Genomic DNA, 27,752 nt, shown 5'->3' on the forward strand with positions numbered 1-27,752 from the left:
CCTCCTGCCCCATCTACAGTAATATGAAACCAGTCTTCTGGCAGACGCACTGTGCGGAAGAGAGCCCGAGCAGAGCTGATGCAGTCTGCGCTGCTTTCACTGCCCGGTCCGCAGGTTTAACTGCGCTGCCGCACACAGCACCAGAAGCTACTAAGCACGTAGTCACACACTAATGAAACGTGCAATGGCCGAGAAGTAGTATTCACGGGCATAGATGGTCAACCTGTGTAGTCTTCGCTGAGGGATTATTTGTTTTTCTTCCTGGAGGTGTGATATCGCAGCTATGGTGTGCTGTCAGACTCCCAGAAGTTTACGCAGGAGAGAGTGGGGCTTCGCTCCTCTGCTGGCTGCCGCGCTGCTCACTCTTCTGTTCGCAGGGATGCAACAAACCACAGCGTTTCCCTCCTGGAGGTTCGAGGTATGCTGTGACCACTTCATGATGTGTAAAACTGTGACGTCCAATATAGTATCTGGTTTGTAATTGTTACGTTATAGTCTCCTTCAGCGTTCCCTTTTCATTTCCAAAAACACAACACCAAACTTCACTGAAAATTCTGTGATTTAACATTTCCCTTAAGTTTCTGTGAAGCTACCAACCAGGTGCGCTATGGCTTGAAATGTATTTTAAATTATTAAAAGTAACTTTTCAATTCGGCATATATATTTTTTGTTGTTATTACACGAGGGGGCACTAGTTCAAACAGCAACTAACTTTTGTGAGTGAATGATTCAACTCATATTCACTCTCCAGTTGTAAAGCTAAATGTGGAAGTTTAATATATTGTAATAAAGTGGGTCATTTACATGCTAAATTCACCAAAATCACATAACGATGAATAACCTGCCTCATCGTGTGTTGTACAAGCTGTGCATATTGACATTCGGTAAAATAAAACTAAAATTTAACCGTCTTTAAGTGAAGTATGGTCTTCAGTAGAGAGTGCCAGATATCAGGATGAGGTCAGAAAGTATCCTAGCCTGTGCATCATTCACACTATTTGTCTTGTCTGCTATTATGTAGAAATTCTGCACATAACTGTCTTCCATTGGTTGGATCTCATCACTTGAAGCTTAGCCATGGCAATACGCGTCAGACTCAATGAATGCTCTGGTGAGGTGAAGTTAGTCTTAATTAGATTAGGCAATGGAATGGATCCCTGTACAGTAATATCTTCAGTGAACTGGATAAAACTGTTCCTCCAGACTGCCACCCACCCACTGTGATACAGAGCCTGAGGAATATAGCTTTATGTCATTTCCTTTACCACACACTCATTAAGTGTCAATCAAGAGGGCTGCTGTTGAGGATTACATAACTGCCTTAGATAAGCTTATTATGGGCTACTAGAAAGAATCACAACATAAGATTCTAAATTGATCAGTTAGTGAAAAGCAGTGGTGGAAGAAGTATCCAGATCCCTTACTTAAGTAAAAACCTTACTAAAGTATCAGCATCAAAATTACCTTAAAGTACAATAGTAAAAGTAGTTGTTATGCAGAATGGAACCACTTGTTTCATATATGTCAAATATATTATAAGATTATTTGTAATGATGCATTCTTGTAAACAGCATTTTGCTGTTGTCCAGGTAGGGTTCATTTTAACTACTTCATATGCTGTTATGTAGTTTAATTAATAAAAATGCATCATCATTTTGTATTGATCATGGGGGTAAAAAGTACAATATTTGCCCCAAAATGTAGTAAAGTAGAAGTATAAAGTTACAGAAAATGGAAATACTCAAGTAAAATACCTCAAAATGCTGTAAAAGAGCTTTTTTAATGTGTTTTCTTTGAAAGAATAAAGCACTATTGCTGTATAAATATGCATTAAAAGTATTTCTATACATCTAATGAATTAGCAGTTTTCTATTTATATTGACAATTAACTTTGCAGTCTGCTGTATATTCAGAATGTCTCACTTTGATGAATTGTATATGAAAAATTGCCTTTCCTGAATCTCTATGAAAGGATGAAAATCATAATCCCTGTTTTAATGGACTGATGTTAAACTCTTCCAGATTCCCACAGGATCCTGGTCCTCAGATGTTTCGCCCCTCATAGTCAGCGCTCACCACAGGCTTCAAGGTTTAGTCTAGCACGTTTGTTTGAGCTGTCACGGTTTATGGTACATCTCTATTTGTGCCAAAGTGTTGAGATTAGATTTGCAGTAAATATAACAAGGCACGACATCGAAAGAACTGCACTGGCCTTACTACATTAAACACCTCATAAATCGCAGAACACGAGACTCCAATGTGTTGGCTGAGGAAAGAAACAGTGACCAGTACACATAATGCAATAGAGAAATGTTATATTTAACATTAGAGTAGGAGAGGTCATTTGGTTCAACAGCAGTGTGGGACAGTCTGCCAGACTGCCTGCCCCCGTTTCACTATTTTGGTAAGGAAATGAAGGAAGTACTGCATCTATTTGTCCTGACTGGGCGAAGCGGGAACAGGAACCAGAGGATAGGGTGTAGAATACAGAGTGAAGGGAGTGCCTTTTGATGTCTGCTCTCCATCGCTACGACTTTCCTCCAGTAAGAAAACATGTGCTGGAGCATACGGCACAGGTCAACTAAACCTGGTCAACCAAATTCAGGGAATTTCCTCATCAAATTCACAAGAATAAAGCAAATATTTAAGAAAAGTCTGCTAAATTATTATAATATAGTGTAACACAGTTTTGGAAAGTAATTAAGTACATTTACTCAAGTACCGTACTTAAGTACAATTTTGAGGTACTTGTACTTCACTTGACTATTTCCATTTTATGTAACTTTATACTTCTACTTCACTAAATTTTGAGGCAAATATTTTACTTTTTACTCCGCTACATTAAACTGACAGCTTTAGTTACTTTTCATGTCAAGATTTAACATAAAAAACATAGTCAATTTAAAGCGATTAGACATTTTTTAATTAAACCTCATAACAGTATATTAAGTAGTTAAAATGAGCCCTACTTTGAGAAAATTCAAACACTCCTTATCTAAATGCATCGCTGATAATATATTTACAATATATAAAACAATCTAAGTGGTTCCATTCTACATAACGAGTACTTTTACTTTTGATACTTTAAGTACATTTTGATGCTGATACTTTTGTACTTCTACTTGTAGTGAAGTAATTCTCTCAGTGTGTTTTTCGTAGTTTTACTTAAGTAAGGAATCTGAATACAAACTAATACAAGGGATTAGTTTGAAGCATATCTTGAGGCCTCTAAAAGGTTGGCAGGCTATTTCACATCTTGGGCCTGATTTACAGTAGTTAGGTGTGTCAGTTTCCAAGCACATAGTTAATGTATATATGTGTAAAGTTGCCTTTTGTAAAAAAAAATCAAGATTCAGGGGAAACCTGGGCAGTCGTCAGCAGTTTTTCAGTTTGAATGCATGTCTACTTAAATCCTACTTAAATGTATCAGTTAGCACAGGAAGCCTTCCTGCTCTCAAGCACAGAACGGGCTCCTTGGGTCAGAATTACAGCCTGACTTCAAGTGTTGGAAAGAGGATTTATTGCTTTAACCCATCTCCATAAAAAGTTATAGATTTTTACCAACTGGTGCGATCACTATTATGGAATATCGCAGCCAAGACTAACCCACAACTTAACTTTAGTTTCAGAATATTTATGAAAGCACTAAAATGCGAAGCACCCATAGACAGCCTTTTCAAAGCTATAAAAAATATCGATGAATCCAGGTGTGATGGTTTGGAGTCAATGTTGCCAACTCTGAAAAAGGGACATCAGACACAACCTATCTGTGAAAAGGATCATGCTTTATGTTTGGAAAGCACTTTTACTGCTGACCACTTCCCGTTTCCATTAGATGGAATGCCCTTCGCATGAAAATCTAGTGCATAACATTCAGATGCAAGGCACTGATATAACTGCAACTGAGCGCAGTTATAACTGTCAACATAATAAATGTACTTCAGGGTCTGCAGCTTCTAGTCAAACCTGTTGCCTTTAATATGAAATGATCTGATAAAACACAACACCTATCTTACTAAGTTCGTCTGGAAGGCTAACCACAGGTGCGTTACCACTATAGTTGAATACCCGGAATGAGGCGGGTCTCCCTCGCCTTAACTGCCTTCATTTGAATGTGAGCCGGCCCAACAGCCGTTTTTGGCCCTGTCAAAGAGCAGGGGCAGTTTTCTCCCCTGAAAAAGCCTGGTTGGTGATTGGATAGAACGCTAAGCAGGATGTGACGTAGTTTGTTTTTGTTTTTTGAAAGCGGGCGAAGTAGCGAGTAGTCCTCTCATCCATAATCATCACAGCGACAAGAAACACTGCAAGCTCTGTTCCTTCCATCTCGGTGTCTCCTTCCTTATTGTTTACGTTTTGCGTGTCTCCTGCATAGACATATATATGTATATTTATGTATATATGTCTATGGTCTCCCGCGTTAAATCCGTCGCGTATGTGACATCACGGTCGAAACTGTTGCTAAGCGATTCCACTACTATCGAAAACCATACGTCACCTCCGGACGGAGTCTAGTAAATCCTTTTGGGGCCTTTTTTTGTAATGGAGACATGCCGAGTGAGCGGCCATTTGAGAGGGCGTGGCCTGAGACTTTCCCAGCGGCCACTCTTTACCCTAATGGAAACGCGCCTCATGCTGATCCTAATGAACCAGAGGCCTCAAGGTCCAGCTCCGAACCTCACTAGAGGACTACTTATTGTTTCGACGTCCCATTGTTCCGAAAGCCAATAGTCCCCAAAAACAGACAGCTGAAGTTCTTCTTCAAAAATAATTATATTTTACAGTGTGACAATGCTGTGGTTAAGGAATGGTTGGGTTTAGGCATTAAAAAAACTTGCTTAGGGTTAGACTAGGTGCTCTTTCACGACCCAAGTCCATTTGGTTAGTCCGAATCAGAGTGAAATTGATACATTTGGTTCGTTTTGTATTTAGTCAGGTTTGCTTTCACAGTGCAGAAGTGTAAGCAGACCAAATTAAAAAAAGAATTGAAGAGGGGCGTGTACGAAGGTGGAGGGCTGGAAATCTACTCGCACTATTATTTCTTATTGATTGAAAAGTTGATGGTAGAAAATGTAAACACGGAAATAAAGAAAGCAACATGGAACCGATCGCAAATCGAGTACGTTAGATTATACCGGCCGTGATCTGCTCCGGTGTTCAGGCCAAACTAATTTAGTAAGAAACGCTCAGAACGAGCTCCTGTTGAGGCTCCAGGTTATCAATAATGTGTTGAGTTAATATTTCCGCAGACGATAATCTGTGATCAACCCACAATCCACTGCGTTTTGGTTCATTTCCTTTAATTGGCCCGGATTCTGGTCGGATTACATTCACAGTGCAATCAAACGGCACTAGGGTCGTGTTTGGATACCGGTTGTTTTGGTGCACCAGAGTACTATTGGATTGTTCACAAGCAATCAAACGAACCATAACAAGGATTTAACTGCACCAGAGTTTGATTAAAACAGACTAAACTTTGGGTTGTGAGAGCGCCCTAAGATCTTGGTTCTGGGTAGTGGTAAGTGATCACTTGTTTTGACTATTGGGCTGTCGGAACAATGGCATGACACGATTCACCTCAGTGTAGGGTGATTAATTAAAGGTTTTTCTTTGTCCAAGGAAGAAGCTTACACCACATCGTTGCTCATCGGGATCCGCAAAGAGGCCCGGTCACAGGTGCTGCACCTCTCCAGGAACAAGCGCTACACCCTCACCCCGGAGCAGCTCAAATGGGACCAGTTCAAGCTAACATACAAGTATTCATTTGTTATTCTTCCGTGCAACATAACAGCAGAGTACAGTTGGAGAAAATGGAAAAAAAAGAAATAGGAAATAGAGAGTTAGGCAGGTGTTGGTTTTGGCAGGAAAACACAAGCAAAGATATTTTACAGTTGAAGTAGGCATTAGCAGCACCATAATGGAATAATTCACCCCAAATTGAAGAACTTGTCAATATCTTCTCATCTCACATAAGTCAAAATGGCTATTTATGGTTGTAAGACCAACAAAAGTTACTTACAGAACTTTAATAAGGGATTATATGGAGGATTTGCACCCAGAGCTGTCTATCTAATATATAATATCTGCATCTCTTTCATATTGACTCTATTTGATTCTTATTAAAAGTACTCATATCTGTCTAACCCTAGCGAAGCTATAGGAGAATATCAAGTAATGGAGCTGTACTCTGAGAGCTTGTGGGAATTCTGTCTGAACGGTAGTCATTGTGTTTTGGCAGATTCCTCTTGAGTAGAAGAATGTGTGTTGAAACTGGTAATAACTACATAATGCTTTTTGTTTCTGAGCAGGTTACTCTCGTTTCCTACAAACTTGATAAACGCCAGCGACACACGCCGAGGCATCGCCAAGGCTTTCGGCTTGTGGAGCGACGTCTCGCCGTTCAGCTTCAGAGAGGTGCCAGCTGACCAAGAAGCGGCCATTAAGATCGGTGGGTACTCCGCATGTGGCTGCATCAGTCCACCAACAGATGTTCCTTGGCTCCGAGCTCCAGACTTTCTGCTTTGTCGTTACTGTTTTTCTCTCCGTGCTGTCATCGCAGAAATGCATTTCGTCTCCAAACGTATTAAATCACACCACCGCGACTATATTACCAAGCTTATATTCAGCATGATTCATAATTCTGAGTGTAAAAAATAAAGGCTTAACAACTTCCATACATGTCAGCCTTTGGTGAAGCAGTCTAAATTATGCTTTATCTGTCCCTTTGGGTGCAAACTCCAGGGTCCTGCATAAATTCTCACTGACGCTGAGAGGAATGGTTGTCATCTTGCGGGCTGAAGGCTGAAGAAAAAGATCTGTCTTTTGTAATTAATCATCCGCCTGCTGTTGTCTAAACAGAGCAGAAATAATGGAGTGAGGGTTTCCCTCCTCGGCTCTGAGGTATGTGTCTCTTTCTGTCTTGGCAGGCTTCTACCCCATCAACCACACAGACTGTCTGCAGTCCTACTTGCACCATTGTTTCGACGGCATCACGGGAGAATTGGCTCACGCGTTCTTCCCGCCAACTGGCGAGATCCACTTCGACGACCATGAATACTGGATTCTGGGAAACATGCGATTTAGCTGGAAGAAAGGCACGTGTCTTTATCATGTTTGTTGAAGCTGCTAATATTTAACCCACCAGGTGATGGATGCAGCAGACGCTGAGCTGGACGGCATGTGGGATCGGCACAGCAACTGAAAGAGAAAATAATCAGCTGTGTGTATGTTGCAGGAGTTTGGCTGACAGATCTTGTCCATGTGGCAACTCACGAAATTGGCCACGTCCTGGGACTCATGCACTCCATGAATCCGAAAGCTATAATGCACCTGAATGCAACTCTGACAGGGCGCAAGCTGATCACACAGGATGATGTGTGGGGATTGCACCGTCTCTACGGTATGTTCTCAGTCCTTCTTACCGTTCTGCCAAAACACAAATGGGAGATTGTCAGTCATTGTCAGTCATCTAGGACACATGATGTCTAGAAGTAGCAAAAGCAAATGGACTTTTTTGGTCTTGAAGACATTTTGCAATTCATCCAAAAAAGAACCAAGAAGCCTCATGAGTGAATGGAAAACGTCCTCAAGACCCAAACAGCCGATCCAGTTCTTATGCTGGGACAGACTACATAATAGGCCTGATGGCCCAACCTGACAGACACAGGGTTTCAGGAGCAAACACAGTTGTCTGTTCTAGTGCAAGACAACTGGTGGGTTCCATGACATTGGAGTGAAACATGTCTTTGTTGCTGTCTGGTGGAACCTTTAAGTTGGTCCCTGGTACTACCTTTCAGATCATGTGATGAAAGTCATTAAGGACGAAAAACTATAGTTATCTTTCGGCCAAGTCGGGGCAAGAATTAAAAAAAATAGCAATGGCTTGATTGGAGGTGGGGGAAAAGTGATACAGTATAGTATCGGGATATTTTGCGTGGCAATATTTTATCGATTCATGGCCGCCAAGTATCGATATTTAGTGTTCTGGCCGTCAGTATCTTTGCCATTTTTGTTTTTTTCTGGAGGCCGTAGCGGGCTCACTTTTAGGAATATACTGGAATCTATAGGACAGGATATCATGTCCGGAAGTTGTCCAAATAACGCTGCAAAGTTAGGCTTTTTTATTTATGGTACATTCAAAACAATTCAAAGCAGTGAAGCTTTTGAGCAAGAGGGAAGTTTGAGAAAATGATGCAGTTGTTGTCGTCCATATATGTTTGATACCAGTTGAGTTCAGTTTGACTGAATACTTTGTAGTCTGTTGGTTTGACTTTCATTGAGGAGAAATAAAAGACTGAAGTGAGATGAACAGACTGAGAATTTTCTCTTATTTGACAAAAAATCATGATTGAATTTAATTTTGTGGACACAAAATGCTGTTAAACAGTCAAATCGCAATATATTGAATCGCAATACTCATCATATCGCAAAATGCTTAAAATCGCAATCGTATCGTGACTAAAGTATAGGAATAAAACTGATTGTGTGGCCTCTGCTGATTTACACCTCAAGGCTTCATCTGACACAGTGACCATCTCCAAAGGCAAAAAATAATGTGCAGTCTGATCCTGGCATTAGAAGAATTATGTCTATATACACGTGAAGAACCAGCTGCACAAAACCTTTAATCCATTTTTGGCTCCAGTCGACCAGAATGTAGACCACAGAGTTTGTCTTTGACGAATGACACTGAACGTGGCATTAATGAATGTTGTATAAAGTACTCATGAGTCATCATTGGTGTGTATTATGGTGAGTCATTTTCACTGGAACAAAAACTGCATTAGAGATCCAAATTCTTTTGCTGCTGACTTTGTCTGATCCTCCTCCTTCTCATTCCATCCCCCCCCCCCCCCCCCCCTCTCCTCCAGGATGTTTGGACCGGTTATTTATCTGTCCGGCCTGGGCTCGCAAAGGCTATTGCGAAAGCAAGCGTAAACTGATGCAGAAGCACTGCCCCTCCAGCTGTGATTTCTGTTACGGTAAGAAACAGCAGCAGCAGAAAGCAGCAGCAGTCCAGGGAGAGAGAAAAAAAGAAAGTTTTCTCTCAATTGAGCAGCGCAAGGAGCTGCTGTGAACCGTTTGCCAATGGAGCAACGGGAGCCAACAGGTCCAGCCATGCAGAGCAAGCAATGGGGGTTTTCAAGAATCTGATTTGAAGGGAGATTACACTTGCCACTGGAGGAGTTTGTGTTTAGTTTTGGAGAGTACCAGCATCCCAAGGGAGGAAATGTGTGTTTTAGCCCAGATCACTGACAGAGCAGAGCAGGTACCTGTTGCTGAGTGCTGGCTCAAGAATTGATAACACATTAACGATCTGACAGCTTAAGCCACTTCGCTGTGGGACCGCTGGTGCTCATGTCTCCTGTTGCACAACAGGAAACGGCTCCTTTAAACCATCACAGCCCCATATATTGTTGTGGCTTTCAGAGATTTTTGTCAGCAACAAGGGACAGTGTGGAGAGAGGCAAGAGGATACGATTCCTGGCTCGCAGTAATCTGTTCCTCATTGTTGATTGGGAGACGTTGTACGGCTGTGGAAAATTCCTGAGTGACTCCAAACCCCTGGAATTTCAGACTGTGGCTTGAGGGTTAGAGACACACAAGGTCAATTTGGATTTTTGTGGCATTAACGAGAGCGACTGTTTTTTAAGCAGACTTTGAGTTGATCACAAGGCGGCCTGTTGTGTTTGTCAGAAACCAGATGGGAGAGATTATATTGATAAGACAGCCGTGGCGCCGGCAGGTCAGAGGTTGTGAAAAGAGTATTAGGTGTCTGCCATGATAAGGTTTGCATCAAAAATTTTGACGGTAATCAGCCTTTCAGCGAGGGAAAGTTGTAGCATCTCCAGAATATGAAGCACACTGAGGTGTAGGATTATCTTTTTGTTCTTCATGATTGGTCAGGATGATTTTAAGATAATTAAGGTTGATTTTTGAGTCTTCTTTTGATGCATCAGCTTATGCGTTTCCTTGCAATCCTCTTCAGAATTTCCTTTCCCCACTGTGGCTCCCACCCCAGCACCCCCAAGGACCAAACACAAGCTGGTCGTCGAGGGCAAGAAGCTCACTTTTCGTTGTGGGAAGAAAATAGCGTCAAAGAAAGGCAAAGTATAGTGAGTATCTCTCCTAGCTGTTCTGAGTTGACAGCTAGGAAAACGCTACAGGTCCCACAAATCACGGATAAACTAAAGAACAGTTTCTTCCCCACTGCAATACGCACCCTAAATGGACAATGACACGTCATTTTCATCCATTGCCACTTTATCTTTTAAACTATTTATTATCTTTTAGACTATTTATTACATGTGTTTAATGTCTGAATGTCTTTACACACCTTAAGCACCTTATATATGAGGCGCACACATACATTTTGTTATATACAGTCATTATACAGTCACAATGAACAATTTCTTGTTCATTTTAATGCCTGGTACAACTAGAGGTACATTTGTTTGGACAAATATAATGATAAAAACAAAGATAGCTGGGCGTCCCGGTGGCTCACACTGGTAGAGCGCTTACCATGTAGGCTGAGTCCTTGCTGCGGCGGAGCCGGGTTCGAATCCGGCCTGAGCTCCCTTTGCCGCATGTCTTCCCCTCTATCACCCCCTTTCTACCTATCCCTATCAATAAAGCAAAAAAAATAATCTTTAAAAACAAAGATAGCTCATAAGAGTTTAATTTAAGAGCTAATAGCCATAATCCATCCATCCATCCATTTTCCTCCGCTTATCCGGGGCCGGGTCGCGGGGGCAGCAGGATAAGCAGGGCATTCCAGGCGCCCCTCTCCCCAGCCACAACGTCCAGCTCCTCTTGGGGGATCCCGAGGCGTTCCCAGGCCAGGAGAGAGATAATAAAATAATAATAATCCCTCCACCGTGTTCTGGGTCTTCCCCAGGGCCTCCTACCAGTTGGACGTGCCCGGATCACCTCAACAGGAGGCGCCCAGGAGGCATCCTTACCAGATGCCCAAACCACCTCAGCTGGCTCCTTTCGACGCGAAGAAGCAGCGGCTCTACTCCGAGCTCCCTCCGAATGTCTGAGCTCCTCACCCTATCTCTAAAGCTGAGCCCAGCCCCCCTACGGAGGAAACTCATTTCAGCCGCTTGTAACCGCGATCTTGCTCTTTCGGTCACTACCCAAAGCTCATGACCATAGCTGAGGGTTGGAACATAGATGGACTGGTAAATCGAGAGCTTTGCCTTCTGGCTCAGCTCCTTCTTCACCACGACGGTCCGGTACAACGCCCGCATCACTGCCGACGCCGCACCAAACCGCCTGTCCATCTCACGCTCCGTTCTAGCCATAATAACTAAACTCATTATCAATAAAACCATGGAAAATGACTAGATATCAGCTCTTAAATGAAACTCGTATGAGCTATTTTTGTTGTTATCAGTATATTTGTCCAAACAAATGTACCTTAGTTGTACCAGGCATTAAAATGAACAAGAAATTGAAGAAAAAAAGTGGTCTAATAATTTTTTCCATGACTTTATATATATATAAATAAAATTTATTTTTTGTTGTTGTTTTGTTAATACAATGACAATAAAAAGGAAATCTTTGGTACGATTTCACTGACATCAGACTCCCATTTCAGCTGGTACAAGGACGGGGAGCTGCTGGAGTTCTCTCACCCCAACTACATCTCCTTAAAGGACGACCACATCACTATAGTGGCAAACGCCATCAACGAAGGCACATACACCTGCATTGTGAAGAAGAAAGAAAAAGTGCTGACAAACTACTCATGGAGAGTGCGTGTGCGCTTCTGAGGGCCATGGTGAACAGGACGCATTCACACGGTCACAAGGAGACCTCATTCACTAGGGCACATATTTCTGTTTGTTTAAAAAAAGAAAAGAAATGTATTTCCTGTATCTTCCACATACAGCTGTCTGACTATCGTCGGTTGTCATTGTGTAAATGCGTTTTTAACAGGTGCAAATAATAAATGTTCCGTGACAAGTAGAGTTCTACTGCAAACACCTGACTGTGAAGAGATGTGCATGACAGACGTTGTGGTTTCCAGTTTATTTGGTGATGAAAGATCCTTGCAGCGCTCCTTGCCGGCTGTACGGGACAATAACATCTACGTCTGGATTTCTTCAAGCTCTTGCTGCTAAGACAGTAATGGTCCAAGACCACCCAGGTCAGCAAAATGTGGACTAATTAAAGGTGCATCTCAATAAATTAGACTATCATAGAAAAGCTTATTTCTGTCAGTAATTAAATTCAAAAAGTGGAAATAACTATTATATATAACATTATATAGATCCATTACACACAGAATGAAACATCTCATGTCTTAATCATAGACTGGTCTTAATTTATTGAATTTCTTCTAATTATAATGATTATGGCTTACATTTAATGAAGACCTAAAAATTCAGTGTCCCCCAAAAAAATGTAATAATACAAAGGACCAATTTTAAAAAGTATGTTTAATATGGAAATGTTGGCCTCTGGAAAGTATGTCCATCTATATGCACTCAATACTTGGTTGGTGCTATTTGACTTGAACTACTGGAAATGGACTTTTCCATGATATTTTAATATATTGAAATGCACCTGTAGATGTCATTGTAGTTTAATTCTAAATAAAGTTGGAGACTGCAAACACAAATAATCCAACAAACATTAATGTCCCTCATTTTCTGAAAAAGTTACGGAAGCCCTCACTTGCCATTTGAATTATTTACAAGCTGACCAAACTAAACCACAAAAGCCAGAATAAGCAATATTGTCTACAGCCTTTGGAACTATTTGGACCTTAAACCACATATGGAACACCTCAGACGTCTAGCTTACTTTACTAGCCTCACAGTGAAGCCAGCAGCCTGCCTCCAGAGACCGAGCAGTCGGTTCCACATGCAGCTCTCCTTCCAAGCTTATTCAACACATCAGGTGTAATAATCTGCAGAAGGGCTCCTGTGGGGGCAGGGGATAGATAAAACTGATTAATGAACATTTCCATTTAGTGCTGGCTCTAGACATCCCAAGATGTTTTTTCTGCGCCTGTTACTGTGAAAGCAGTCTTGCAGGGCATTCAATTCTACTGTACTGTTTATTTTTCTTCGGCTCAAAATCAAAGAATTTATTGGTGTAATTCTGAAGTCGCAGAGCCATTTAAAAACAAAAGCAGAGTGAAGTCTGGGCCTTTTTTCCCCTGAAAGAACAAAGTACTGAGACAAAGTGTGCAGTGCAAAGAATGACATCACTTTTGGACAGCGACTACCAAGTTGGGTTCAAGGCTGGATTTCTTCTTTTTTTTTTGCTCGACTTCCCTTCATTTTTTCTCTCCTCTGGCAGTGTGTGGTTGTGTTTGCATAGCTTGGACAGAGTTTATAAATATAGGGAAAACTGCAGACAAAACAAAGTTTCAAACTTTATTTCTAGAAAAAACATTTCCCCCATGTCATCAAGTGACACTGACAGACTTCAGTAAATTTCTAACATGATGCTGGATGGAAAACACAGCCAATGCTGCATCATTATACAGTAGCTCAGGCAGCCAGGAAATACCAACCATTTAGAAAATCTGGTCCTCTCTTGTGAAGTATAAAAGGGAAAATAAAACAAAAAAATCAAACAAGAGAGCTAAACTTCTAACAGATGTATGGTTGTGTCTCCTTTTTTAAGAGCTAGAATGGCCACATTTAAAGTGGTGAAATGGCTTAAAAATACAGAGAAGCCAAAAAAGTCAAAAATTCTGGAGATTCAACACGTTTGAGCCACCAGTCTTGCTGTGAGACAGTCCTGACTATTCGGTAACAGTAATTGATCAGATATTGATCAGGTTTACAGCTGTAAACCAGAGACACTGTCCAATTCCAAAAGAACAACAATCCCAGAACGCTTTGCTCCCGCTTTCTCAGTTAGACAGCCAGATGTCCTGCAGGTTGGGGCTCAGAACTTGAGGCTGAATCCTGGCCCGACTGCAGACGCTCCCTGGTTGCTGGTTGTCAGGTGGAAGCCTGTGTCCTTTAGGTCGTCATCGCCCTGCAGAGAGTATGGAAACAAAGTTAAGCCATCGTTAATGACTGCAGTCAGTTTCTTCACTTCTCTGATAAAACGCAGTTTCATTTCTTACATATTTATTGCAGAACTGATCAACACTACACTGGTTACTTTTGGAAAACGCTAAACCCGAATGATTCAAATGATATTTTGATTGTATTCCATACAAGTATGCATGAGCATGTTTATTATTCATATGATTATAATTAGTATTTTCTGGGTTTCACAAGCTTTTCCACTTTGAAAAGAATAAAGCTGAGATAAACAACCAATAACAATGACTGGCATGAATTTCTTGTTAAGGCAGCAAATATAAACACTGACTTTCATTGAAAAATCAGCCTGAGGCTTCTGGGTGGGTAGGACCACTGCTGAAAACATTAGGGACTAAAGGGTGCTCATCATGGAAAACACAAGGAGGAAATACCCGGACACAAAGCAGAAGCCTGTAGGTCTGTAATCTATTTAACACAGACAGCGTTCAGAAAGCCTGGTAGCTGTGTGTAATGGAGAAAGTGGGAGCCTAATGTCCTTACCAGGTGACTGTAGCCCAGGCCTCCCTCGGGTGGACGAGGACTGGTGCCTCTCTTCACCCTCTGCTGCTCGCTCTTGGCTGGCCAGGTGGGAAACATGGACGGGTCGATGGGCAACGGCGTCTCGCGGAAGTACTCGTGCTTGAGCCCCTCGTCTGACAAAATCCTCTTACTGGGGCAGTAGGTGAGGAATCTGAAAAACAGTTAATGGTCGAGGTTCATATGGAGATGCTAATACACTTCACTAGTGATTCTTCATACACTGTGCGACTTATGGTTGAAAACGAATGGTTTTAAACTTCACTTTGAACTTATTCTGGTAAAAAGGTAATCTGTTTCCAGACCCCTGAGTAGCTTGTTTTTTTCAGAAATTCAAAAAGGTCTGGTGTTTTGCTTACTGACAGCCGTTTCCCCCAGTTGGAAAACCAATCAGAATTTTGAAGGAGGGATTAACAATGGAGGCATCATCTTTCTGCGTCAGAGCCAGAAACACAGTGATAACAAAATGGCCACAAATTACACAGGGATACAACTGATGAAGCAATACAGCTCTTTGCAAGCTACCTGCCCTCCACAGCGAATAGCACTAACTGCTAAGTGCTGTATGGTCAAAAAAATGATGTTGACAAAGACGAATGGTTCTGTCTGACGTGGAACTTTTGAGGATATCTGAAGACCGCAAAAGAACCAGCTGAGTTGTAATTTAGTTGTACAGGATATTAATACTGACAAAGGACATGGCTGGACAAGATGATAATATATATCATCAAAACAATATAAAGTGTCAATCATATGCTATGTATAGGAATCTCCAAGTGAAAAATATAGGCCTAGCGATGCAACTTTTATTAACTTAATCCAGACAGAGATTGTGGACACAGGATGCAGGCCTGACGTGGAGGGCCAGTGGGTTTGTACGAGGAGTCCTAATTGGTTATGACAGGATCAACACAGCATAATGGGGAGCTGCTCAATCGTGATAATTGGCTTTCTAACTGTGTCTGATTGGAATCTTCCATGTGTGAGTGGGAGCAGCCTGGAAAAATGGAACGAATTTGTTCTTTGTTTTTATGTTGAAGAAAGAAGGTTTAGACTAAGACCAGCTTTCTAACACTGGCATCCTTACTTGTGTCCGCCTAATTAATATTAATTCTGTCATTATTCTTAAATTAGGTCGTGGGCACTTCATTAATATCGTTTTGGAATTCAGAGAACGTTTGCTCTTCCTGCCCCATAGAGCTCCTCAACACCCTCAGGACCCAGTAGTCCTGCTGGTTTTCATCCGAGCCATACAGACGTGTTTATATCTTGGATATGGGTGGACAGATATGTAGTACTAAAAATGGTGGAAAACTAGCTGCATTTAGCCAACCATATCATGGCACTTCCTACAGATATAAGTAGTAAATAGAGCAAGTTCAGAAATCAATCGCAGGTTAAAGCTCCTCCTCAGGTGGGACACGAAAGGCTCCAACATTCTCCTGCACAGGGAGGTGTGATATTCCAAACAGCTCTGTGATATCTACCTGCCACACTACACCTCTGAACTTATCCTGTGTCGCTCCGTCTGAAGCTTTTCAAACACCATTTCTCTACACGTTGACCTCCTGAGGTCTGAATCTGTCCCTGGGTGAACGCCTCGTGAGTCTTTTGACAGCTGGAAGTTTTCAGCTGCCCCTGGACGGGCGCCAGACTTCCACTGAACTGTGATCCCTCCACAGTGGACGTGCTGTTGCCATCCTCTGCAGCTGCGAGGTAACGGAGTGGTTTGGTTTTCATTTACAGGTGTAGGCAAAGGGCTTTGTGGGTGGGTAAAGATCTTAGTGGAGAGCCGAGAAACTCGTCTCTGCTCTTTACAGCTGCTAAACAATGTTGATATACGGAATGTGCGAGAGAGAATTATGAATCCATTACCCTGTGTGTGAAAACGATTTTCCGTATTAAATGAGTGTTTTCTAAAACATTTTCCTGTAGTGTGGAGCATCACCATGGAGAGAGTGCGTGTGTGAAACGGAGCAAGGGGATGGAACAGGACTGCTGCTGAGGCATGTTGATGAATTACCAGTCCGCTACTGTTGTCATGTTTTAAGTCGGCTTGCCAGAAATGCACTGACTGAATAAAAAAGAGCTGGAAAGAGCAGCAGAATTTGACAGGGTAGCTTTGGGTTCATCCAACTAAGGCAATTTCCACTGTAGGAGTTGTGCTCATTATTGCTGATATTAGTGGTGATTATTTGTGTTCTGTCGACAATGGGTGGAAAATAACACAGTGTGTAATTTCTGAAGACTAATTCAATATTTCCCAGTAATTGAGAAATTGTGAAACTATTTTGACTCATGATAATTGCACTAAAACAAATTATTTCAAGCTGCTGTTTTCAACACTCTTCCTTTTTTCCTACTTCCCTAGAATAAATACACTTTGGTGTACTTATCATGCTGCAAGCGCTATAGTGGTTTGTCAAGAACACACAGTTATCCGTACAGCTAACATAGTCACATGCGCACACAGACAGAAAACAGTTTGGTATAACTATATAATGTTAACTATAATATAGTTAAGTGCGTGTGTGATGTGCAATGTTGCGTCTTGTGTGTGGAATAAGACAGATCTCAAGACTCCTCCTACTTGTTCATGAGGTCAAAGCCTTGATCTGAGAGCAGCGCTCCAAAGCGCTTTCGCAGGTTGTTGTACGGATACTCTGTGAAAGTCATCTTCTTCACAGCAGGCAGCTCGCTGTAGCCGGGCCAGATCTTCTCACTGGGTGACCCCAGATCCTACACACACACACACACACACAATATATATCGTTAGAGCAATGAGAGATGGATGTGAGATATATTTGGCAGAAATATTCATCAACCTCAGACATGTGGTAGCGAACCAGCCCTAAGCACATTTTAATACTTTAATTCATGACTGGTAAAGCCTGAAGGAGGACTCAGGAGGCATAAAAATGACATCAGTCCGGCTGTCATGCCTTAAGCAGATCATAAGCAGGGATGACCAGGGCTGAGCCGTTAACGTCTCCTCCCCTTAAATGTGTCCTCAGCAGCTAAACTTGAGGGTCTATGCTCAAGAGGAAGCCGTTTTTAAAAGTCTCTCTGTGCTCCCCTCTCGGCCTCTGCCTGAATCTCTGTGGTTTGAAGTTAGTTCCCCTCCTTGGCTCCTGTTCTTACTTTCACACATCAGCTGTATCAGCTGTTTATAACTGCTGATGCACACCAAACCTGCTACTGTTTCAGCTTCACATTAAAAGTTTTCCACTCACAAAACAGGCAGGGTGCTTTTAAGGTTAATTGGCAGTGCTGGTTTTCGAGAAAAACAGCTCTCATCAACCAGATGTGGACATATTATGTGCTAATTGATGAATGATGTAGTTTTTAATATTGCATGTACAAACAGTTTCAGCCACAGTGAGCCGAAAAGGGCTGCAAGCAACAGCTTGTTGTGTGACACCTCCAATATGTCATCAAGGTAAACAGCTTTACCTTGCTGTGCTGTGCAGTGGAAAATCACTCATACTGTGCCAGCACAGCTCTACTGCTAGCAGCTGTTCACGTTATGGTTCGACTCAACTACCCCGACTACGAAAAAAACCCTATAAGGTGAGCCCAGTTTCATAATAACTTCATCAGCCTGGTTAATGTCTATCAACAGCTCCACCTTGTGGTGCACTACAGAACTCTGTGCTGACCTCCTCTAACAGACAACACAAAAAAATAAATTATTTACAGGCTGTAAAGAGAAGAGCTGTACCCTTTGTGGTGAGGATTTACTTCATTATATAAGGGAAAAAGAGGGCATTTACCTTAAAAATCTTGTTAATTTGGTCGATTTCAGATTTTCCTGGGAAAAGAGGTTTCTGGGTGAGGAGCTCGCCAAATATGCAGCCCACTGACCACATGTCCACAGCTGTGGAGTACTCCTGCGGAGAGAAGAACAAACACAGTGGCAGTCCGCAGAAACACAAAGTAGACAGTCTGCCTGGCAATCTTCAAATGTTAAAGTCTGTCTGGTGTGAAATTGGATGTGCTCTGATGGGCTGCTGGATCACTAACGTCTGGCTATGTAAATCATAAAAGTCAAGTAGTGTTTCAGTGGTATTTGGGATCTTATAAATTATTCTTCTCTTGGAAATATATCTTTGGGTAAACCAAATCAATCAAAATGGTTTAACCACATATATGAAAGTATATCCCCTTAATATTTCTAGTTTCAGATATTGCAGTAGTATTTAATGTGGCACTTGTGAGGTGAGGAAGTAGTGCGGAGTTGAGTTCTCACCTTGGCTCCGAGCAGCAGCTCTGGAGATCGGTACCACAGGGTCACCACTACAGGAGTGTAGGGCTTCAGGGGGGAACCGTACTCACGGGCCAAACCAAAGTCTCCAATCTACAGAACAGGACAGTTGGCCCACATTAACACCACCATATTTCATTTTGAGTAAAAGAAACAAATTCTCAGCATTAATAAGATTCCTCCTGATGTGTCCAGGAGATTAAATGACCATATACTCGAGTGCGGTGGGGTGCAGTGTGATTCATATTTTCTACTGTCAGCTCACATAAAAATTCACAAAGGCAAATGTCTGTGGAAACCTGGTTTATTTACACAGATTTTGTGTGCCGTTCATTTAGCCAGATATTCAAGTTTTAAATGACTTTTAGTAAACAGGTTGTTTGTTCAACTGTGCTGTGTTGCTGCAAACTCGGAAAAAGTTGTACATCGAAAGACGGAATACAGGACCCTTTTTTACTAGTTTCTGTACTCCAAAATATAGATGTACTCTTTTACTAATATAATCTGATGAGCCACTTTTTTGAGGATTTTTTTTAAGTGTGACGTCATAAAATATGATGACAGACAGAGCAAATTTTTAAAACCTTAAAAGAAGCTTCAAAAAATTATTTACCAAGATTCTGACTCTTGGACTACAACCAAGAGTTAGCAGTAGCTCCTATGGCAGATATTGGCAACAATGGTGAAGCACAGTCAAAGCATACCTTGAGGATGCCCTTGTGGCTCAGCAGCAGATTGGAGGTCTTCAGATCACGATGGAGAATCCAGTTATCGTGCAGATGTCTGACGCCTCGCAGCAGCTGAATCATCAGAGTCTTTACTTCACCTGAAACAGAAACGTCATACTTTAATGGAGCTGTTGTGAAGCAGAGGATTTAATAATTCAACCATGAACAAAGAAATATGACAGAGCACCATTTTTTTTATCCCATTTGACAGTGTACACACACAGAGAGCTCAACAATGTCTCACTTCACCTGGGAGGAAGGGCTGCTTCATGGTTTCCATCAGACTCTTCAGGTCATGTTCAACATAATTCATCACGATGTAGATCTTGTCCATATTACTTCCAACAACTATTTCCTAACATAGAGAGAAAATCACTGGTTAGATTTAGCTAAGGATGCACATTAGTCAATAAATGTGTTAGTAGCCAAATAAGTCATTTTCAGGTTCTCTTACCCTTACTGTTACAATGTTTGGGTGCTGAGCTTTCAGGATCGTATTGATTTCTCTTAAAGAGGTGATAGGGAAGCCCTCCTTCTCCTTCTCCATCTTCAACCTTTTCAAGGCCACAATTTCATCTGCAACCATCAGAGCATCATTATTTCACCATTATACACATCTGAGAACCCAAAAAGCGAACAAATCCCTTTTGTGTTTATGTTCATACCCGTCTTTTTGTCCTTCGCTCTGTACACCACACCATAAGTTCCTTCTTCTATTCGGTTCAAGCATTGGAATTCCTCGACACTGCGGCAACCCTAAAGAGCAACAAACAACAAGCTTGCATTAGAGGATTATATACACATAACATACAACATTTATTAACATTGAGTGTTGGTATGGACCTGTAAAGCAGGCAGATATTTGGGCAGCTCCTTTTTCAGCTCCACGGGTGAAATCGGGGGAGAGTCTGGGATGTAGTTCTCTTCGGGGGTGGGGGAGCGGGAATGAGTTTGAGACTGAGGCGTAGGGTCACCGTCTCCTGCATCTTCCTCTTCCTCCTCCTCTTCTTCCTCCATGTCCTCGCCACTCTCCTCTGAGTCGTGATCAAAGCGGGACTCTGGCACTGTGAGGTGAAGGATGAAGTCAGTTTGGTGTTGGTAAATGCATTTGAGTTGCTAGAATTCAGGTCAAAACTCTTTTGGCTCGCGGTCTTTACAGTGTCATGCTTGAATTAAGGTATGGGCTGGTGACAGTAATATTATGATATCACATGTTATGTGTTGATTTAATCTTATTAAATTTGTGAGGCCCACACCTGTATGTGTTATACTAGACCACTAGGCTGGTTAATTTTATTGGTTGATCCCCCGTTTACTGACATGAGGTTCTCATCCTGTGTTTTGAACTTTTGGTGGTTGTCCGTGTAAGAATCCTGCAGGAAAAAATCCTGGCAAGGAATTTTATTAACCTTCAGGGGAAGAATTATAAATAAACTCTCAAATACTCCGCACACAAAGCCAAGCTTTTACTGACACAATCGAGATTTATGCACTGTCTCTCTCTTCAAGCCACGCAACTCTTCCATCTAAAATGGTTTCCAGACATAAACTGTTTACATATTTTTAAAAAAAGCCACACAAAAATTTACAATCTGGTCGAGCTGCAGGACATTTCAATCACAAGAACAGCTTTGCAAATATGTCTGTGGATGTGTCCTTTTTACATTGCCATAAAATTATTTTTATTTCATTTTTGAAATATTAAAATCCTCAAAAATAAAGCAATACCAGTTTCACCTGTCGTAAGCGGCAGTCTTTTCATTGAAAAACTTTCAAACTGGTGATCTCTTCTACATTTTTCTACAATCATTGTAGGTATGAAAATGATGATGTATTGATGGAGTCCAAGCACCAACACATAATACAGAAACATAATAGGGATCTAAATTTTTCATTGGCTTAAGAAATTTACTAAAATAGTGTAAATATTGCCAAATATATATTTTTATGTAATCATGATATATACATTTACATATTTTCGTTGTGTCATGGCAGTGAAGATTTTTGATTTTGAAACATCCACAAATAGATTAAAAATGCTCACATCTATCCTTTTTCAATAAGTTTTGACTTTTGGACTTTCCAATGTTCTAAAATTATGATTTTTTTTCAATCACACAAGTTGAAAACAGTCATATGCTGCCACCACTGAAAGCTAAATCTACAAATAGTAAAACACTAATAACGTCACGTGTAGCCAAATCTTCATCTGCAGAACAGCACAGTTTAAACAGAATGAAAAAATGTGGAAAAAAGGAGCTGCACATCGTTAGAATGATAATATAGAATTCAGATGTTAACATTATGAATGAAGCTTCGCACTATTTGGTACAGGCCTATTTTAAAAGTTCAATAAAAGCTCAAATTAGAATTGGAAACCCAGACATCACAGGTGATATGTTTACCCACCTGCAGGTATGTGATTTCCATTTTCCCTTTCCTCTTCAAAGTCTTCCCCCGACTGCTCGTCCTCACTCACGTCCTCTAAAAGGGAGGATGTCATAGTGTTAAACCTGTGAAGCTGTTTAAGCCTGACTCAGCCACAGCATTGGAGCCATTTTTGACAGTTTTACCTGCACTCTGCTCAGATCTTCCTGAGCCTGAAACAGACTCCTCTTCCTCTTCTTCACCCTCACTCTGGCTGCTGGACTCCTCTTCATCTTCGTCATCGTCATCCTCTTCGTCAGAGCCTGATCCAGATGCTGGACAAAGCGAATACGATACAAGAGCAATTCAACAATCTGCCATGTACTGGGACTTTATAATGGTCATGTCTGCTTTGTGTAAAAGGTGTATTATAAAACACTTTACCAATGGAAGATTCTCCTGAGCTGGTCTTCCTTTCACTGTCACTGATGTCCTGGAGGTCTGCGAGCAGGTCTTTGGTGTCTGGCTTTTCCTCCTTTGATGCTGAAGACAAAAGCCAGGGTGAGTTTGCTGAAATGGAAGAAACAATGGAAATGATTATGATGATGAAGATGAGCCATCGCACATAATACAGTTAACAGAATATATAAGATAAATGCTGTGAGTTTCTAATAAATAAATGAATAAACTCACTTGCACTTTTCCTAGGATCGCTGAGTTCCAATCTGTCCCGGGGATTGCGGGTGGGACTTCGGCTGCGGTGACTTTGTTTTGACTTATCGTCATACTCATCAGGTAACATCCGATGGTGAGACGGCACTGTGGACAGGAAAGTCTCTTATTAATCAATTCTGCTTAGCCTCATAGTTCATAGGTTTTAGAAAACACAATCCTTTTGAGAGAGAGAGAGAGAGAGAGAGAGAGAGAGAGAGCATTCAAACATACATTCAGCATATACTATACAGATATTAAAATTAACCTTAACCTATAAATAACTACCGGTAACCTATGATAAATCTTAATTTAAATTAAAACATTTGTTAAAATATTAAACATTGCAGAGAAATTTGACCTTACTGGGAAATAAAACATTTGCATGAAATTAAATTTATGTCCTTGTGTTATCAAAAAAATGTTTTTTATTGTTGTAAAATATTATTTGTTCTTTCTCACAATGAGATAAGAAGACTGATATTGATGTTATGTCTGTATTAAAACCATTGAGTTGAAATCAGGATATGTTCAGCCTCGCTACGCATAAAGATTGGAGGCAGAAGGGAAGAGCTAGCCTCTATGCAAGATTAACAAATGTGCCTGTTGTCCAGCAGGTGTTTGTGTTCATTGGCTGACCTGGTCGTCGACCACCTCGTTCTTTACGTCGCTCCTCGGCTCTCCTCTCTCGATCCTTAAGCTCCCGTTGCTCTTTCTGCTGTTCGCGCAGCTTTCTATCCCGTTCACGCTGACGCTCCTGCTGTTCCAGCCGGTCCCTGTGGTCCAAAAAAAACCCAGGAGAGTCCAATCGGGGTCTGTCCAGACAACCAAAAGCCCAATCTTGTCAATGTTTGAATGTTTTTAGATTGGGGTTGGTAAAGCTTTTCTTACTCAAACATACAGTTGGTGTGTGCCTTCAGCATTACTCTGTTACTTTGACAGTTGTACTCAAGTATTAATATACTGCAATATGATAACTGACATCTGCTTTGTTTACTTTGCCCTAACTTAAAACACACCATAGAAAAGTGAAAAAATACACTATGGCGTTTTTAACAATTATTGTTTTATATGACTTCATATACTTTTTACAGAACATCAAATTTACATGCAGCTACAATACAGCAGCTATGTTTTGAAAGAAAAATAAATTTAGATACATCTTATGTTGCTCAAGGCCTTAATATCCTGGCAAGTTGAATACTTATTCCAACAAAACAGGTGTTGGCATTCAAAAACATGTACACTGATTAATCTCAAGTGGAAATCACAATAATAAATACTGGCTTTCAATTGCTCACCTCTCTCTGCGTGAATGAGCTCTGGCCTCTTCCCTTCGTTTCTGCCTCTCCCAGTCGCGCCGGGCTTTGTCTTCCTCCCACTGGCGCTTCCTGCGATCGATCTCTCGCTCTTTTTCTTTCTCTTTGGGTCGGACATGTTTCCCTGCTGTAAAAGCAAAAAGCCATGAGTGGAGGCAGATCCTAAAATATGGTTCCAAACATGTTTCGTTCAACTATAAAATGCATGATTGTGTTAAGGAAATTAAACAGCACTCCCACACCTCCGTCAGCAGAGTGACTGCGATGACGCCTTTTATCTTTTCTCTTCTCCTCCTTTCTGTGGTGAGACTTGTCTTTTCTTGCTACTTGCTGTGGAGGCTTGATTGCTAATGATTCATCTTCCTCACCCCTGCATAAATAGAAAGAAAACATTGTCAGATTCTAAGTCAGCTATATTGTGTTGCATATTATTTTTAAAACAAGACATACCCTTGTGTATTAAACTATTACATGCATACCACTTCTACCGTGAAAATACATACGTTTGTTTCCTACAGTCCAAGTACCTGTCTTCTGTTGAGTCCTCCCGTGTGTACGGGGAATTACGAATTGTTATTTCCATTCTTTGATCCCGTAGTTCTCCTTCCTCCGGAGTATCTCGTTTGGCTTCCCGATCATCCGACTGTGGAACAAGGCCCTGGGTGAACTGTGCAAGACAAGAAGAGCAGAATATGTTGTTGAATCTAGGGACTCACAATTGTTAAAACACTGTATCAACATGTACATAACCTTAGAGATACTTTACATTTTTTTGGCGCTTGGGGTCTGATCTCTCTTCTAATTCTCTTCTACGTTTTTTCTCCTGTAGGATTTCGTCAAGAGTTTTTACTTTCCAGGTCTCCTTTTCGTCCCCCATCAGCGTCCACTCTCCACCGCCTGCTCCACATCACACACACGGACACAAAACAAGTATTCGTTACATTTAAATTTAGTTCAGCTTCTTTAGAATCATGAAGAACCAGTATTAGGAAGCGCAAAACAAACCAAAACAGTTACATCAGATTCATGACAAGAGGCTGCCACTTGCTGGTCAGATGACGTTTAATACATTTTAATATTTGTAATGGCATTATTTTTTGGCTGATTTCATGTACTAACTTTAAAACCCCGCGGACACCCTGTTAAAATCTTACTGTTTTTCCCGCTGTTACAGTATGCTTAACACTCTGGGGCCTGAGCCTATTTTGGCTGTTTTTGAATACTTTCGATTTTGCCCTTCATGTACCACATTAAAAATGTTTACTATACCCATATTTGGTATCAATTTTTTCTTCACGTATCTGATCTGACAATTATTTTCTTACTTAAACCTACTTGATCAACCTATTGAAAATCATGAAATCTGAGTTGAAAAATTATACTATTTACAACAATAAAACCCACAAATATGTTCAATGAACTGTTTTGGAACTTGAAAATGTAAACATAGGATACATATATGAACATATAAAAAGGTAAAAATTTAAATATAATAAAACTATACACAAAAAGTCCCATAAAAACAAGTATATATATATATATATATATATATATATATATACACTTTTTTCCCCTTGTTAGCTGGAACACTTCAAAACAAACTATGTGCGAAATTACACAGAGAGCTACACCAACGCTCAAATATTACTATCAAATTAAAACTATCATATCTTTGGTTTTACATGACATAGGGAATGTCAAACAAAAATTGGGAGAAAGTTTCAAGTTTGTACATTGGAATGAAGTTGATAGCAGCGCTCCATGTGACCTAGTTTTTTGTTAAACGTCACATGATCTGACCAGGGCGGCACGATAATAGACCCCAGAGGGCTAAATACCCCCAGTTTACTTCATTAGTTAATACAGCACACGTATGACAGTCTAAGGCCTTGTTCTAACTTGTCACCTTTACGACTAATAAATAGCTATTCCACATATAATTAAGAAATGCACTCAATTCGAGTTGAGGCATTATCGGTTTATTTACTATACGGCGCATCAAAACATTAGTTTACAGTTAACTAAGCTTATGTGATTTAGCATAGCAGCTAGCTGTAACGTTAACAGGCCAGTTGATGTTGCCTGGGAACGTAACGTTAACGTTCCATTGCCCGCTAACATGGTTCATAGTCGTTTCTGAATAAGCCAGTGGCTGAAACCTCAAGTGTTAGTATGTGACTGCACATTAAACGAAATGGTAGACGAGTTAATTCATTCTACCGTTAATTTGCTAAAAGTTGAAAATCCAGCGGTGCGGTGCGGTGCTCAAACATTAGCTTGCTAATGTTAGCTAGCTAGCTAAAACTAGCATGTTCGCTTGTTGCTAAACAATTTCTGTAGCGAACTACAATAGTTTAAAGAGAATAGTGAGTAAAGCTGGAAGAGCTATGAACCGGTGATACCGCTACTGTGGTCGGAGATGTACTAAATAGCCTAGATACAGAGTATGATTAAAATAACAAGCGAGCAGGTGAAATGGTTAAACAAACCTGAAGTATGCGCAGCGGTATTATGGCACACACCGGAAGTCTCAACGCAACAGGAACGTCTGTGAAAACTTCCGATGTGAAACAACTGTTTCCTCACATAATGTAATATAAAATAACATAATAATTACAGAGCTGCCAACTCTCACGCTTTCAGCGTGAGACACACGCAATTGCCTGTTTTCACACGCACACACGCCACACATCCAATTTCTCACGCAAAAAAAAAAAATCCGATCTTGGGCCGAGACTCGTTCGTTCCTTTTCAAACTCCCGACGGTAGATGGCGCTGAGAAGCGCCACTGTAACCTTCCTCGCTGCATAAACATCCTGTGTAGCGACAGAAGAAGAGCTACAAAGAGACGCGGGAGAAAATCATCATCTCCGATCGGAACAGAGATCAGGTATGTTACAATTAGTGACATATATCGCTGTTTTGTGTTGTAAATGTAAACTCAGCTGTCATAACAAGCAGCAGGAGAGCACCTTGTTAACCTCGTAGTATAGCCTACTGCATGCCCAAAACATCAGCTCATAGCATTGTTTATTTAGTGTTAGGCTTTATCTTTTTAGCACTTCGAACTGGTAAGATGTATTCCCAAGATTTAAAATCTTGGGAATATTAACATTTTTACATTTTAACATAGACAGGAAAATTGTGCAATAGAAGTAGGCATGTTTTTGCAACTGAGAGTAAACCAACATGTCATGACCATTTGAAAAAGTGGCATTGAAGATGTCCTCTACTTTGTTGAAAGGTTAGTTTTTTTTCTTAAATTATTGTCTATCATCTTAGCTAAAATACATTTTATGATGAGGTATGTTCAATCCTAAACTGCACATGAGTTATTCCTATATAGCTTTTCCTCAAAGATGTGTATGAACTGCTGCTGGTTGATGACAGTTTACCTAAAACTTAACAACCTGTAACTCTACTTTCATAAATAGGTTTCCCCATCTCCTCCCATACCATGGGCCAGAGGAGCATGACAGGCTGGGTGAGGAGTTCCTGAACTTTCAGACCATGCCAATTACCTCTCTTCAGGATGAATCAGAGATGGAAAGCTTCTGGGCTGAAATGGCAACGCGAACACATAAGGTACACATTTTATTTGTCTTTCTTTTTGGCAGGTGTGGCTTATTGGCTACATCTGTTGCTTTTAAAATTGATGCATGCATATATGATGCAAACTATGCATGCTGTACTGTATCTGAACTTTGTTACAATATGCTTACAGTATTAATTAATGAAAAATATGGTATGTTTCTCCATTTTGTTCTTG

The 27,752-nt window shown here is 40.9% G+C and overlaps 2 protein-coding genes across 6 annotated transcripts; one reads left to right on the top strand and one right to left on the bottom strand.

Annotated features, from left to right (window-relative positions):
• Positions 1-81: 81 nt before the first annotated feature.
• Positions 82-13,143, top strand: mmp23ba (matrix metallopeptidase 23ba). Its single transcript, XM_059333221.1, has 8 exons — positions 82-418; positions 5,617-5,753; positions 6,306-6,445; positions 6,924-7,091; positions 7,232-7,396; positions 8,868-8,978; positions 9,986-10,112; positions 11,603-13,143. Exons 1-8 carry the CDS (start codon positions 284-286, stop codon positions 11,775-11,777), a joined length of 1,158 nt encoding a protein of 385 aa, XP_059189204.1. The 5' UTR covers positions 82-283; the 3' UTR covers positions 11,778-13,143.
• Positions 13,144-13,377: 234 nt separating this feature from the next.
• On the bottom strand, positions 13,378-26,708 carry cdk11b (cyclin dependent kinase 11B). Of its 5 annotated transcripts, none has more exons than XM_059333219.1 (20): positions 26,473-26,708; positions 24,750-24,880; positions 24,487-24,650; positions 24,226-24,353; positions 23,966-24,110; positions 23,304-23,440; positions 22,647-22,772; positions 22,398-22,523; positions 22,160-22,288; positions 21,996-22,070; positions 20,430-20,650; positions 20,252-20,342; positions 20,041-20,162; positions 19,836-19,941; positions 19,563-19,684; positions 18,844-18,951; positions 18,368-18,484; positions 17,185-17,333; positions 14,559-14,748; positions 13,378-14,004 (listed from the first exon to the last, which is right to left on the bottom strand). In XM_059333219.1, the coding sequence occupies exons 2-20, from the start codon at positions 24,858-24,860 to the stop codon at positions 13,912-13,914; spliced, it is 2,460 nt and encodes an 819-aa protein (XP_059189202.1). In that variant the 5' UTR covers positions 24,861-24,880; positions 26,473-26,708; the 3' UTR covers positions 13,378-13,911. The 5 variants fall into 5 exon arrangements, with proteins under 5 accessions (XP_059189202.1, XP_059189199.1, XP_059189203.1 ...); XM_059333216.1 differs by having other exon boundaries at positions 23,304-23,479; XM_059333220.1 differs by having other exon boundaries at positions 24,511-24,650; positions 26,473-26,707.
• Between the last annotated feature and the right edge of the window lie 1,044 nt (positions 26,709-27,752).

This window comes from Centropristis striata, chromosome 5, assembly GCF_030273125.1.
Source record: "Centropristis striata isolate RG_2023a ecotype Rhode Island chromosome 5, C.striata_1.0, whole genome shotgun sequence".
NCBI classification, from domain to species: domain Eukaryota; kingdom Metazoa; phylum Chordata; class Actinopteri; order Perciformes; family Serranidae; genus Centropristis; species Centropristis striata.

Coding starts and splice junctions, on each gene's coding strand:
- cdk11b (XM_059333216.1), bottom strand. CDS start 24,860: ATGGGGGACGAAAAGGAGACCTGGAAAGTAAAAACTCTTGACGAAATC. Junction 22,773..23,303: donor ACGAGGTGGTCGACGACCAG/GTCAGCCAATGA, acceptor TCCTGTCCACAG/TGCCGTCTCACCATCGGATG. Junction 14,749..17,184: donor GGCTTTGACCTCATGAACAA/GTAGGAGGAGTC, acceptor ACTGTTTTTCAG/ATTCCTCACCTACTGCCCCA.
- mmp23ba (XM_059333221.1), top strand. CDS start 284: ATGGTGTGCTGTCAGACTCCCAGAAGTTTACGCAGGAGAGAGTGGGGC. Junction 419..5,616: donor TTCCCTCCTGGAGGTTCGAG/GTATGCTGTGAC, acceptor TCTTTGTCCAAG/GAAGAAGCTTACACCACATC. Junction 7,092..7,231: donor GCGATTTAGCTGGAAGAAAG/GCACGTGTCTTT, acceptor TGTATGTTGCAG/GAGTTTGGCTGACAGATCTT.